The 14,422-nt window shown below is 49.8% G+C and overlaps 1 protein-coding gene across 1 annotated transcript in view; it reads right to left on the bottom strand.

Moving 5' to 3' along the window:
- The window catches only part of LOC135255757 (neural-cadherin-like), a 185,837-nt gene that overhangs the window by 96,962 nt on the left and 74,453 nt on the right, over positions 1 to 14,422 (bottom strand). Inside the window, exons 8-9 of the mRNA XM_064337323.1 lie at positions 8,970 to 9,142; positions 608 to 776 (exon numbers count right to left, since the gene is read on the bottom strand). Coding sequence (XP_064193393.1) covers positions 608 to 776; positions 8,970 to 9,142 — 342 coding nt within the window. The remainder of the gene's footprint in view (positions 1 to 607; positions 777 to 8,969; positions 9,143 to 14,422) is intronic.

Raw genomic sequence — 14,422 nt, 5'->3', positions numbered from 1 at the left:
TGAAATGCATCAAGGTCTGAATTCTAAGAGCAGGAGCAGCGCAGCAAAAAAATATATATTAACCCATTCGGCACTGCGTAATGAAGAACTGTGTACGCACGGGGGGTTTGCTGCATTGTTTATCCAATTACCAGACAACAAAGGCATCTTGCACTCTGCACTTTCTGACCACATTACACATTTATGAACATGCACTGTTCTTTGAAGTACTGCTCCACACTGCTGTTCTGAGCACTGCTCCACGCTGCTGCTCTGCTCTACACTGCTGCTTGGACCACTACTCCACACAGCTGCTCTGACCACTGCTCCACACTGTTGCTCTGACCACTGCTCCACACAGCTGCTCTGACCACTGCTCCACCCTGCTGCTCTGACCGCTGCCCCACCCTGCTGCTCAGACCACTGCTCCACACAGCTGCTCTGACCACTACTCCACAGTGCTGCACAGACCACTGCTCCACACTGCTGCTCTGAGCACTACTCCACACTGCTGCTCTGACCACTGATCCACACTGCTGCTCTGACCACTGATCCATACTGCTACTCTGCGTGAGTACGCTAGCGCCCCCTACTGCTTGGCGGTGCGCGATCGCGCTCGGCCGCGTACCTGTCTCCGGGTGGATGCTGAAGGCAGGGACGGCGCTGTCCTTGTGCATGAAGCCGTACGTCACCTTCCCATTGGCTCCCGCGTCCGCATCCACGGCGTGCACCTGCAGGACAGAGGTCCCCGGGGGCTGGTTCTCCAGCACAGAGGACCTCTCCCGGTACTCCTGGCACTGAGCGGAGGGAGGGAGGGGGAGGGAGGGAGGGAGAGAGAGAGAGAGAGAGAGAGAGGGAGAGAGAGACACACAAAGGGCAGAGAGAAAGTGCTGAGTTTCAACTTGCAAAAGAGACAAGAAACCAGAAGTTTGGAAAAAGACAGAGTTTGAGAGACTAGACTCATTTGAATTTTAATTGGAATTGAATCTTGAACAGGAGAGAGAGACCGACAGTGAGTGAGAGAGGGTTGAGGGAGAGAGAGAGAGAGAGATGTGAGATGCAATATGGGAGATGAGAATGTCAATTCTCATATCCACCTAAATTGTACAATTACCATTAAAACAATGTTTTAAAGTAATTTATAATTGCCCTGTATTGCAGTTAGGATGGAGTCATTTCATAGACAGACATTTACTAATGGGAGAAAAATCCAATAAAAATAATAGTAATGCATGCACGACAGAATTACAGTAGTAGAATTACTGTGTGTCTGCACCCATTTTTATCAGGCAAACAAAAGGATGGTGATAGTTCTGCATCCACTGAATACAATTCTACCCCGTTCCTGTGATTGCAAAAGCCCTACAATGCCATAAATATCCCCACAAAAAGTCTCACCCCGGTCAGTTACACCCGCAAACAAATATGCTGCCTCAGTACAAGCAGTACACATCAGTTAAACAGATTACAAAACACAAACAAAAGAGTTGTTTTACACAGGAAACAGACAGACAAAAGGAAACGCTATTCTGATGAGTGTGACATCACGCCAAACCGTCTAACGAGGGCCTAATTACAGACTCAACGATCGCAGCCCGACCCTGAGCGGCGGATAAGGGTGTAGCCGGTCAGCGGGACAAGATGACGTAGCGGGTTAGGGGGACAAGATAGCGCAGCCGGGTTAGCAGGACAAGATGGCGGAGCCTGTTAGCAGGACAGGATGAAGTAGCCGGTTAGCAGGATGAGATGTTGGAGCCGGTTATCAGGACGGGATGGTTTACCCAGTAAATGGGACAAGATGGCGGAGCAAGGTTAGCAGGACGGGATGAGCGTTAGGTCGGGTAGGGCCAGATGGAGTAGCCGTAGCGGCCGAGATGCATAGCCAGTTAGCGGAGGATGTTGGAGCCGGTTATCAGGAGGAGATTTTGAGCCGTTGGGAAGAATGGCGTAGCCAGGTAGCGGACGGATGGGAGCCGGTTAGGGGAGAGATGGCGGAGCCAGTTATCAGGACGGGATGGTGTAGCCAGTAAATGAGAGAAGATGGCGGAGCCGGTTAGCGGGACGAGATGGCGTAGCCAGTTAGCGGGCCGAGATGGAGTAGCCGGTTAGCGGGACCAGACGACGCGTCCTCTCATTCTCGGGTGGAGACAGAGTACTGCTTGTAGGGTTCCCGCCCGCACACGCGCGCGACTTAGCGGCCAGGCCGGGCCACGCTAGCACTCGGCCCTGGAGAGCAGCAGAAGAAGCTCTCAGAGAGGCTGAATTTCCTCTTGGGAGAGGAGAGGGGAAGCGTGTCGCTGTGAGCACAGTTTTGTTGACAGTTAGTAGACGGGGGGGGGGGGCGGTGGGGGGGAAGAAATAAAATCCTCTTATATTTTGCTTTGTGCTTTTTCACACAGGCTTTTTTTCCCCAGGAAATAAAGAGAAACGGCCAAATGATATATGAAAAACAAAAGTTCTCAGAAAAACAAAAGAAACAAAAGCTTCACACTACATTCAGAAATAAGCACAATACACACACTGCAGCATTCAACCATTCTGAGAATACATACATTACACTGCATTACAGTCACTTAGCAGACGCTCTTAATACATGACATGACATTACGTTATAGGCACTTAGCAGATGATTTTTTTCTAGAGTGCCTCTCAAAAGTGGAGAACATGCAAGTTAACATAGCTAAATGTTCTCAGGAATACAAATGTACCACTAAGAGTGTACAGAACGTCATGATAAATTTGCGTAAAGTTAGCCTAACTGAACAAAAGGAAAAATCCAAAAAAGAAAGAAAGAGGATAGGATTGTGAGTGCCAGGAGAGTCGGTACAGACTGTACAGTACAGTCTGAAGAGGTGGGACTTCAGTACGCCTCAGAACGTGGGCGGGGTTTCTGCTGTCCTGACCACAGTGGGGGGGGGGGGGGCAATACAGACAGGAGACCTAGAAGTGCACACCTGACCTGCCCTGACCTGACATCCAACATTTCATCCAAAATTACGGCATTAATATGGAGTTCATCCACACTTTGCCGCTATAAATAACTTCCGCTCTTCTGGGAAGGCTTTATGCTAGATGTTGGAGCGTTGCTGTAGGGATTTGCTTCCATTCAGGCGGAAGACCATTAGTGACGTTGGGCGATTAGGCCTGGCTCGCAGTTGGCTTTACAATTGCTCCCAAAGGTGTTGCATGGGATTGAGGTCAGGGCTCGGTGCAGGTCAGTCGAGTTCTTCCACACTGTTCTCGACAAAACAATTTCTATATGGGCCTTGCTGTGTGCCCGGGGGCACTGTCATGCTGAAACAGGAGAGGGCCTTCCCCAAACTGTTGGGGAAGCACAGAATCGCCTAGAATGTGATTGCATGCTGTAGTGTTAAGATTTGCCTTCACTGGAACCAAGACGCCAAGCCCAAACCATGAAAAACAGCCCCAGGCTGAGGGGTGTCCAGATACTTTTGGTCATGTAGCGTATGAGAGGTGGGGCAAGGTGCCCCAGGGGCAGCAGAGCCGAGAGGTATGGCCGGTGTGTACGGTCTGATGATTTCGAGAAGAAATAACAAAGCGATCCTTTCATCTGCCAGACTGGTTAGTGTCAAGGTTTCGATTTTGACACGAGAGGAAAGAAAATTCTATGATTTCGAAAGAACAGAAGACTCGAGAAAAGAGAGAACTCACAGGGCATTCTAGCCAATACAAAAAAGCCACACAGAAAACTCACAATGAGAAGTCAGACAAAAAAAAAAAAAAATCTGAAAAAATTTTTCATTAATTTTTGTTTTTTTGTGATGTTCAATGAATTGCCCTATATGACAGTGAAGAATGGGGTCCTTCCAGGTGTGAGTTAGATTTTTCTAAATGGGACAACGGCCCCATACAATTTTGGCAAATGATGCTACTAGAACAAAGGGAAACTCTGAAACGGCGAATGCATGGAGGACTTAGGCCAATATCCTTTGTTAGTCAAAACTCATCAGAGGGCGGGTTAAATTTAGAACGCATCAAGCAGAGCGAGACACCCACAATCCTATCAGCACCAGGCACAGCAATGCAATGAAAGCAGTTCACTAAGACAACGGGGTCGGGCGTCTCACTGCATTAACCCGCCTCTTACCAACGTCGCGCAAATGCAATTACGCTAAAATAAAATAGAGTGGCACTAGTGATGCACCCGAATCAGAGCCAAATTCACACGAGCACAGAACACATTTGACTGCTGCGAGGCCATCAGTAGCCTGCTAGCACAAGCAGGAGGACGGCGATGGTGACTGTTAGAAATATAAACAGCAGAGCACATCAGGGGCTGATTTACTAACGCCTTTAGCATGTGCAAAACCTTTTAACAACAGCAAGACTAATAACAGTACGAATGACTGCTGCAAAACAAAAATTACCGTGACCAATCCGTAGGACTGTTACCCACCTTAGCCAGCGAGCACGCAACGGCCTACTACTAGCAGCCCTATATCGCCACAGCCGTCGGGTCCGCCAGCGATTTACAAAAAGGCACCACAGCGGTCGGCTTGCGGACTGTGAAGGTGAAGCGTACTATGGAAGCATCCGCGATGACAATGGGCAGTTAAAAAATAACGCAACTAGCAGACCGTTGCAAAGCCAGTTTTCAAAATGCTGCCGCGCCGACAGCTGTAGCCAACTGCGGTACCGATAGAAGACCGCTTGCTGGGAAATCTCTGTGAGCAGCAATTATTCCAGATTTGACTAACGGAGAAAATACATGCTTTGTCGCGCTAATAAAATACACAGTTTGCCTTTACGAGCCTGATGCAGAGCGATCTCTTTACGCACCAGCCAAACAGGTCATATTGCACGTTGCCTGATAAGGAGATAAACGGGGTTATATTTTCCCCGTGCAATATTGAGTTTTTTGGAGCTATCTTAACGTATTGCGCGGTATTTTACCTTTCTTATCTCGCGTTCTGCTCCATAGCTTTAAGCAATATTAACAGTTCTGTATTCCATGTCAATAAAACATTATAAACACGAATTGAAACTTTGTTATCAAAAAAGAGAATTGTTATCAAAAGAGAAAGAATGATGGGGGGGGGGGGGGGGGTTGCCTCGAGTATAACTATACCCCAGTGTATGATCTTTTTTTCCATTGAGAATGGGCTGTGATTAACAATTCAGGCAACCTTGAATCGACCCCTCCACAATGGATGTAAAGAGCAGAAAACCTCCCTCTCTCTCTCTCTCAGTTCAATTCAAATGGCTTTATTGGCATGACGTAACACATACATACATATTGCCAAAGCATGCGTTTAAACATTGAAAAGTTAAACATTAATTAGAAAACATACTACAGTAAATAGTAGAAAATACAGTGGATCGAATTTGAAAATACTTCCATAATCTCTCTCTCTCCCTCTCTTGCTCTCTCTCTCACAAATCTTGAATAAAGCACTTTTTATTTAATGAAGTTAATTCAAAGTGCTTCATTGGCATGAAAAATGTCCATTTGTATTGCCAAAGCATGGCAAGGAACATATGAAACATGCAATAACAAACAAGGAATAATAACAGAATAATGTGATTGTGTGTATACATATACACATACAGACACATGTATGTACATACACATAAACAGCAATAATAACATATCAACACAATAATAACAGCCAAGATAATAACTGTGTGTTTGTCTCTCCCTCGCTCTCTCTCTTTCTCTCTCTCTCTCTCTCTCTCTCTCTCTCACTCTCGTTCTCTCTCTCGCCCACTCACTGGCCTCACACTGAAAGGTGAGAAAAACATCAGCATTCCTCTCCCTCTGTGGAAACCTGCTTTTCTGTGTACAGAAAGGAATGAAATAGCCAACTAGGGATATTTAATTGGACAGAAAATAAAATAAAATGACTAAATAAGACCTCTTTTCTTTGATATTTAGCCTTGATGGCGAATAATCTGTAGGACGTGAATCCTCTTTCCAATTATCAGTAGTTGAATGAGTCCCAGTCTAGCTTAGTGTAATGGGAGGAGTTTTTTTGTTGGGGAGTGGGGTGGAGTTACTGGGGGGGTTGATGACTCTGGGCAGGCGGCCATGTTTTAGACTCAGGAGGGGCAGCATGGAGTCCCACAGCTCCAGGATTTGGCGCACTGAACAGGGCTGTCAAGGCACCTGGGAGCAGTGCATTCTGGGAGCAGGGGACTGCTGCAAGGCGGTGGGGGGGGGGCGGCCCCAGCACCCGTCTCCAGTTCAGTGATTACAACCTGCAGCATACAGCTCAGACATCGACTGCACTGCTCTCACTCTCTCACTCACTGTCTCTATCTCTCTTTTCTGTCTCTGTGTCTATCTCACTCTCCTCTCCTCTGCTCTTTCCTCTCTCTTCTGTCCCTCTCCCCTCTCTCTCTTTCTCCCCATCTCTCTTTCTCTTCCTCTCTCTATCTCGTCTCTTTCCCTCTCTCCTCTCACTTTCTCTCTCTTTATCTCTCTCTCCCTCTCTCTCCCTATCCTCTCACTTACTCCCTCTTTATCTCTCTCTCTCTCTCTCCCCGGTCGTCCTCTCGGATGATGCTGAACAGTCCCGCGGCGGAGGTGGGAGGAGGGAGGAGGGAGGAGGGAGGTGTGAGGTCTGATAAGAGTGCGAGTGCCAGACCGACGTGATCCAACTGAAAGATGAGGCGGTGCAATCAGGGGCCGAGCCCTTAATGGAGCCCGTGTGTCACAGTCCCTCCTCATTCGCCCTCCTCCTGTCCTTATTCTCCCTCCTTCCCTCCTTCTCTCTCTCTCTCTCTCTCTCTCTCCTCTCTCTCTCCCATGTGCCTCGGCTCTGCATACCCCCCCCCCCCCCCCGCACCCCTGTACCCCCAAGACATAGAAATTCATGGAAGTAGACCTAATCTCATAAAAATGCACAAGGGAGCATAGACAACATGAATTCTTTTTTTTTTTGTTCCATTGTGTATGCGTGTCTGTGTGTGTCTGTGCGTGTGTGTATGCTTGCCTGTGTGTCTGTGCATGTGTGTAGGCTTGCCTGTGTGTCTGTGCATGTGTATGCTTGCCTGTGTGTCTGTCTGTGCGTGTGTGTATGTATTTGTGTCACTATTGACAAAGATTCAGGGGAGATGCATTATGATGCACCTGAAATACAGGCCATGCTGAAATTTCCAGCTAAAACCGGCTGGGATTAGAATCTGGTTTACACTATGTTCTCCACACTTCCAGCTGGTCAACGCTGGTCTCAAGCTGGAAATAGCTGGTCAAAACTGGTTAAGCTTGCAGAGTACATTGGTGGTCAAACTGGTGGACTAACTGACTACAGGATACTGGCTGTTCAGCAGCTGGTTGACCAACCAGGTGTTGAGAAAAAAAGCTTAAACCAACCAGTTTGATGGGCTTAGGCTGGTTTAAAATGGAATTTTCAGCAGGGGGACTTCAGATGCAGTAGCAACACGTACACATTCAAAATTTGACACAGGAAATACAAGGATAATGTCAGTTTCTGTGTGCTACACACTGACCCATTGTCCTTTTCACACTTACGACCTGTGGGCTGCTTTCTGTTTATGTCTAATCCAATAACTCCCCGCACTTACATAGTTTTGTCCCAACGGAAAATGTGTTCACCATGTAATCCTATTGTTTTTGTTTTGTCTTGTTTGTTTATTTGGTGCATCCAGGGAAGGCCGGCTCGGCGTGACCTCACGATAACATGACACTTGGTGCCTCAGCACCTCCCTCTCGCACCCACCATTAGTTTTCCTGGTTACTTTTCCAAGCATACGTGAGAACTTCGTTTTGTAATACAGTACCGTACTTGAACCGTACACTGCTTACCGTAAAAGTTACGGTCATTGTGAATCTCTGTAAAGTTCCGTCGCTGTGATTGACAGATGTTGCTTAAAAATGGGGCGTGCATGCTGGGACAGATCGGGTCAGCCGAGGGAGAGACAGAGAGAGAGAGAGAGAGAGAGAAGGGGGTGTAACGGCTGCTGCAACAGGCACCGAACGTCCCTTACGCACGGGGAAGTACAACACCGGGAAAAAGAACCCTGCGGTCAAAGTTATTTCTGCGCACACGGGAGAGAGAGAGAAGAAGCGCGCAACCCGCGAACACGAAGACTTCATTACCGCCGCGAGTCGGGCGGGGGAAAAAAACGAGGATCAAGTGTTAAGCGCGTGCCTGTGCCCGAGAGGAGGCGATCCGGCATTTAAGAGTGATTACCGCATAATTACGCGTACGTTTAAACGGTTCGTTATCCGCCCCTGGAGGACGTAAAACCGCGCATTGGAACGCAACCCCTCTAATCGGAATTAATTCTTACGGGAGAAAATCCCCCCCCCTACACCGTTTCGCACAATGCTGTTTTTATTTGGAGCGTAACTGCCACGTATCGCGAGGACCCCCTTGTACCTCTTTCACAATCCACTTCAGAACGTCCCAAAGGTCCTGCTACAAATAAAAATGCAAATATAGGAGAGAGAGAAAATAATATGCGGTTTCTACCGGCAGGGTTAAGCAATGAAATGTGTGCGCAGCAAAGACCCCAGAAGACACGTGATTTGCAGAATCATTTCAACAAAACGGTTATCTAAAAGGCCAGAGGAGTTCATTCAAATCCAGCTTGTTTCCTACTGAGTCCTTTCTAAACAAAAAAACAAACAAAAAAAAAAAACAGGGATATCTTGAATCTGCAATAATTTCAAAAGCTTCCCTGAAAGCCCTTCGATAGAGTGGAAAGAAACTTGATCTGTCACCGGATCACTTGTCCATTGAGAGAGACAATCAGGAGAGAAAGCAAGAGAGAGGAGAGAGAAGAGAGCAAGAGAGAGGGGGTGGAGAGGAGGAGAGGAAAGAAAGAAGATGGAGGGGGTAGAGGTGGAGGAAAAGGAAGAAACATGGACAGACAAACAGACAGTGGGAAATGAGAGAGGGAGAGGGAGAGAGAAAGGGGAGCTCTGAAAAGTGCACAGGGGTGAAAAAGTGAAAGAAAGAAGGGGAATGGCGAGAGAGAAGACAGGTACAGCCAGAGCTCACCTTCTCAAACACAGGCTTGTTGTTGTTGACGTCGTCCACTCCAACTATCACCCGGGCGACGGAGGACAGCGGGTGTGGCCCGCCCGAGGCGTTGTCATCGGTCGCCGTGACGTTCAGGACGTACTCCAACCCCTGCAGTCTGGGGGGGGGGCTGGACCGCAGCCGTATCAGACCTGCGCAAAAAACCCATCGGTCAGTCGGCCGGCAGCCAATCACAGCTCTGCGTTTGTCACGAAGCAGGACCCGTGGCGGCGGGAGCGGCAAGAGCGGGTAAAGAGAACAAGGGGGGTTTATGGGTATTCATTTCTGAAATTAGTCACTGCCTTCTTTTTTTCTTTCTCTCCACATTAAATCAGAAGGGTTATAGGAGGAAACAGGATTACGTGGCTGGGGAAATGGATGGCGGGCGTAAGTCGTGGGTTTGAAAAGGCGGCTTTTCGGGATTTCCAGAAAAGCCAGACGCTGATAAAGGAAAAGCCCTTGACACACGGGGGAAGGACACACCTGCACACCTGCGCTGGATTTTATTTGCTTTCTGTCCACTTCTGTGCAAAAGCACAATTTTCAGCGTAAGGTAAACTCGGAGAGAGCAGTTTAGCGCTAATGGAGTATATATATCATCCGCGCTGGACTCACATAAACACCACCGCAGCTGATTTTACACCGGGGATTTCGCTCGGTGTGTAAAGTCCAAAATTCTTTGGTATTCCAAACAGCCCATTTGCCACCGTAATGGAGGCATGAGAAATTGATAGGCACAGCCGCGGCGATATGAGAACGGGGAGATAAAAGAGGGGCGCAGGACAAATAAATGAAAGACGGAGAGAGAGAGAGAGAGATTAACCGACAGCGAGACGGAAGGGATGGGGGGAGGGGGGGGAGGGGCGAGAAAAGCAATGCAGAATGACAGAGAATGAAAGATGAAATGAAGGAGAGAGGTTCTGAAAGAAGAAAAGACAGACTGAGGGATGAGTCCGACGAGACCGTCCGCATCGCCTTCCTTCCCCACCTCCTCCTCAACTTCCTGTAACTTCTGCCCCGGTCCCCTTGGCGACGGTTGCCTTGGATGCAACTTTTTTTTTCTTTTTTTTCTTTTTTTCCCTCCCGTGCTCTGTTTTACAGTTTAATTCCGCTCTTTGTATTCTGTCACGTACCTCTCGCTTTGGGGCGTGCGGTTAGCGGACACGCTCCGTGCACCCCCCCCCACCCCGCACCCGCACCCGCACCCACACCCCTCCCCAGATAAGTGGGGGACCTGGGATATACGTGGGCAGATCTGAAGGACACGAGGCTCTCAGATAGCGGAGCACGAAGTGAAGTCGCACCGCCGTGTGCGGCGGAGATGAGAGCCGCTCGAACCGCACAGCCCAAACCCCCCCTCCCTCACCCCCCCTCCCTCCTCCCCCCTCCCCTCTCCTCCCTCATCCCCCCTCCCTCCTCCCCTCCCTCTCCTCCTCATCCCCTCCCCCCTCTCCCTCTCCTCTCCTTGAGGTAGATGAAGCTGCAAGAGCTGGATGACTCGGCCTCTTCGATCACCTCCCCCCCACCCCCTCACCTCCCCACCCCCCACACCGGCACCCCCACCCCCCCAAAATCAAAGCCAGAGCCCTGTTGCACGCGCCTGTCCTCTCCGAGGGTTCAGACGGAAACATAATCAATTCCCGTCCAATGAAAACGCACAGAGACACACGGCCGGCGGTGGGGCGCAGGGATTTAAGGTCAGCTGTCAGTCAGGCTCTTGTCACGGGTTCCGTTTCCAAGGTGGGTCCAGCGGCCCGGCCGACCCCCGGGGCCCGGGGTGGGGGGGGGGGGGGGGGCACAGAGCTACAGTACACAGAGCAGAAGGCATCCCGAGCCGATCCGGTCCTGTATCTCACCGGCAGGTATACACCACAGACTGGGAGTGAGGAATGTACAGCCATTCCCTCCTCTACAGAACGTTTGCCCCTGGATACCACCTCACCTGACTCTAAAACAGGGCTTTATTCATTTATTGTTTTTTTAATTTATTTATTATTGTAGCCATTAAATCCTTTAAGGTGTAAGATGAGAAATATGCGATTAGAATGTTCCTAACTCTAACATTCTAACGCTGATGTCACAATGACTGCTGGCGATTGAAAGCGATGGAGTTCTAGAACACTGACTTAGAAAAAAAAACCCAGTCTTCTAAGGTTTAAAGACAGGCGGAGGGAGTGCTATTCTGCCCGTGTGCCACATGTGTCTAAGTGTCTGTGTGTCAGTAGTCCATTTATAATGTACGGTAGCTCTATCTACTTGCCCTGAGGGGAGAAATATAATTGTATTGTACTGCACTGTACTTGGTACAATTTGGTATAAGGGGAAATAGGGTAGTGGGGGGGATGTGGGCCAATTTTTCAACAAAGGAAGTTAAAGCCCAAGTAGCTAAAGAAAAGGAGTTTTTTCGCGGGGAATTTGAGGACGCTCTTAGAAATATTCCCCGGCTTTCGCAGTGTCCTTGCTGCAGCAGATCCCATCTGCAAAGACCTATGTCCTGTATTCAATCAACACTTACCCTTAACTTTGACCCTCAATTACATGCAAGGCTTGGTTTGGCCAATTTGGCCAGTTGAGCATTCCCAAAAACATTAACTTAATTGGTAGGGGCTTGCCAAATCATATTTATGAAGAGGGCAAAAAAAAAAAAAAACACACACTTAAATTTCTTAAGTCAAGGGCAAATTCAACGGAATCCTGGCCTGGGTCTGTGACAGAATTGTGGGCGTGGTCAGCCAGCTTCCCCTTACCCCCCTCCCCCCCTCCTCCTCTCGTCCTTTGGTCACATGGGGACATCTCAGCTCGACATCGCCCCGCAGATGGGAGCAGGGGGGGAAAGATGTCTCTTTTTCGGGCATCACTGCACCCGTGTAATGGGGCGCCCCACCCCCCCCCCCCACCCCTGGCCCCGGCTGCCTTCTCACCACGCCACCTCTCATCTACAGATCAAGCGGGGAGGAGGAGGCATCCGGACATCGGCCCCTGGGGTGTGGGGAGGCACGAGGGGTGGGGGGGGGGGGGCAGCGGCCGTTATATAAGCCGCAGACCGCAGACGGAGCGAAGGAGACGCGGGGTACAGGAACCCGGAGCGCTGCTTAAATAAATGCCTCCACCACTCAGCCATTCATTTATTCCTGGAACATCCAGCACTGAATCCAGAGAACGTCTTCGGTGGCGCCACTTCCTGATGAGATGCGGCGTAAAAAAAGAGTAATTACCCATCTGCTGCTCCAGCCCTAAGAAGCACAAATGATATGCATACACTTACATATATATATATATATATATATATATATATATATATATATAGGCACACACTGACAAACAGGTCTGGCTAAAGCACGCTTGTTCAGTGCGGTGATTCATGGCGTAGTCTGGTGATGAATCCCTGCTGTGCCAGTGCTCATCCCGGACAGCAGGCTCGGGTGGGCGGGCCGTGTGATTGGCTGAAGCGTTGCCCAGGGAGGCAGGGTGTCGGAGGGCAGGGCTCTGTCTCCGTCTCCGTCTCTGTCTCTGTCTGGTCTCGTCTCATCGCACGCGCTCGAGCACGAAGAGCAGCCGGCTGGCGGCGCGACCACGCGCGTCCCGCCCGGCGCCGCGACGACCGACAGGAAGCGGAAGTTGGTGGGTGGCGCACACGCACAACCACCTGCACTCTCTCTCTCTCTCTTACCTAGACACAAGTCGCTATGGTGACAAGACGAGCCAGTGATTATGATTGGCCATTCCATATGCTGAGATATATATATATATTTATATTACTGAATTAAATTCATGAAAATTATTGACACGTCAGTCCTGCGAGTAGCCTTCTTTGAAATACCTAAAAATGATTTAGTGAAGAAACTGTTTAAATGTTGTAGCAATGCATGCTGTGAGAAAAAAAAAAAATCTGTAAACATTTGCTACACTAACGATGGCAGTTATAACAGGAGACACACACGCACATGCACACGCACACACACACACACATGCATACACAGACCACGCTCACGTTTGATTGGCTGAACGGCCGTAGCGTCTGTTCACTTGTTAAACGCATAATTGTTGGCGAGGAAGTCCTGAAACCTGAAGTCCACCTTTACCGCAGTTCCAAATGAATAGAGAGAACAACAGCGCTCAGTTCTACTGTCAGCTGCCACTGGGCTATTGATTTACTGCCTCTCCGGAACCTCTCCTGATCCATCAAAATGGAATTCCGCATTCTATTACCAACTGACATTTTTATCTGTGCCGTTACGGGGCCGTAGACGTGATGTTACCGAGGTGCTTCGTTCGTTTTGAGCTACCCATGATTCATTCGCTCGCCCGCCCCGCTCGCCCGCCCGCCCGCTCGCCCGCCCGCCCGCCCGCCCCCGGGAACGCTAACGCCTGGCTTCAGAGGGGGGGGAAATTCGGCGGCCAATCGGTTAGGGTCGTTAGAGGGGCGGGGGAGACGTCGGAGCCCCGGCGTCGTCGAGGAGAGCGAATCCGTTTCGGCGCTTCGCGGCAGCTCCCGCCCTCGACGAATCGATTAGCCGGGCCGTTTATTTCATACGAGACTATCGACAGGCACGGGCTACGTCTGCAGGCTTCAGGGAGGACACCTCTCAGCGGTCCAGTGCAGGGGCGAAGCAGCATATGTGTACACAGCCTTAATTAAGACCGGATAATTGGCTGAAACAAACACACCATACACACCGCGCCCCCCCTCCCCCAGGGCTGAAGGCGAGCATCCAGGTCATATAAAGAAAGTCGAAACCAACAGCCCCCCCCCCGCGCGCTTACCCCGCTCTGATCCACTGACTGCTATATCATGTGGAGATGACAGCGGACTCACAACGAGCAGATGTCTGGGGCATCCGTGTAATTTAAAGATCAGCGGATCGGCGGAACACCTGTTCCAAACAAACGGGCGCAGACTGCCAGCCGTCCGCCTCGTCTCGCAATAACAAGCGGCTTAAATCGCTACGGGCAACAGAGGTTAAATGGCGCCGTGGCTCAGCGCCTCTCCCTTCCGAATACAAAATATAATATTGCATTTATGAATAAATGTAAAAAAAAAAAAAAAAAGAATGTATAAATAAAAATCACACGTTAGGCTGAAATCTCTTCCTGGGCGGAGCTTGGCGATCGTCACCAGTCAGGTTAACCGCCGCTTCCATGGCAACCCTGTAAAGGATGTGATTGGCAGACGGCAGAGATGCCTTTCCCACCGTCCCACCTGCCCGCCATCACTCTGGCTCGTGCCCGCACGCGTTTGCGCTCCATGCAAATGAGATGGCACTTCTGGTTCACGCTATTTACAGGCTACACGTCAGCCCCCTCCCCCCCCCATCATCGCGGGGGGCAAACCGACCGATTCCTGCTTCAACTGTGAACCCCAAAGACCCCCCCACCACCACCACCCCGATTCGTCAAACCAACAGTCCGACAAACACAACAAACTGGTTTCA

The sequence above is a fragment of the Anguilla rostrata genome, chromosome 5, assembly GCF_018555375.3.
Source record: "Anguilla rostrata isolate EN2019 chromosome 5, ASM1855537v3, whole genome shotgun sequence".
Lineage (NCBI taxonomy): Eukaryota > Metazoa > Chordata > Actinopteri > Anguilliformes > Anguillidae > Anguilla > Anguilla rostrata.
This window is presented reverse-complemented; position numbering and strand designations above follow the sequence as displayed.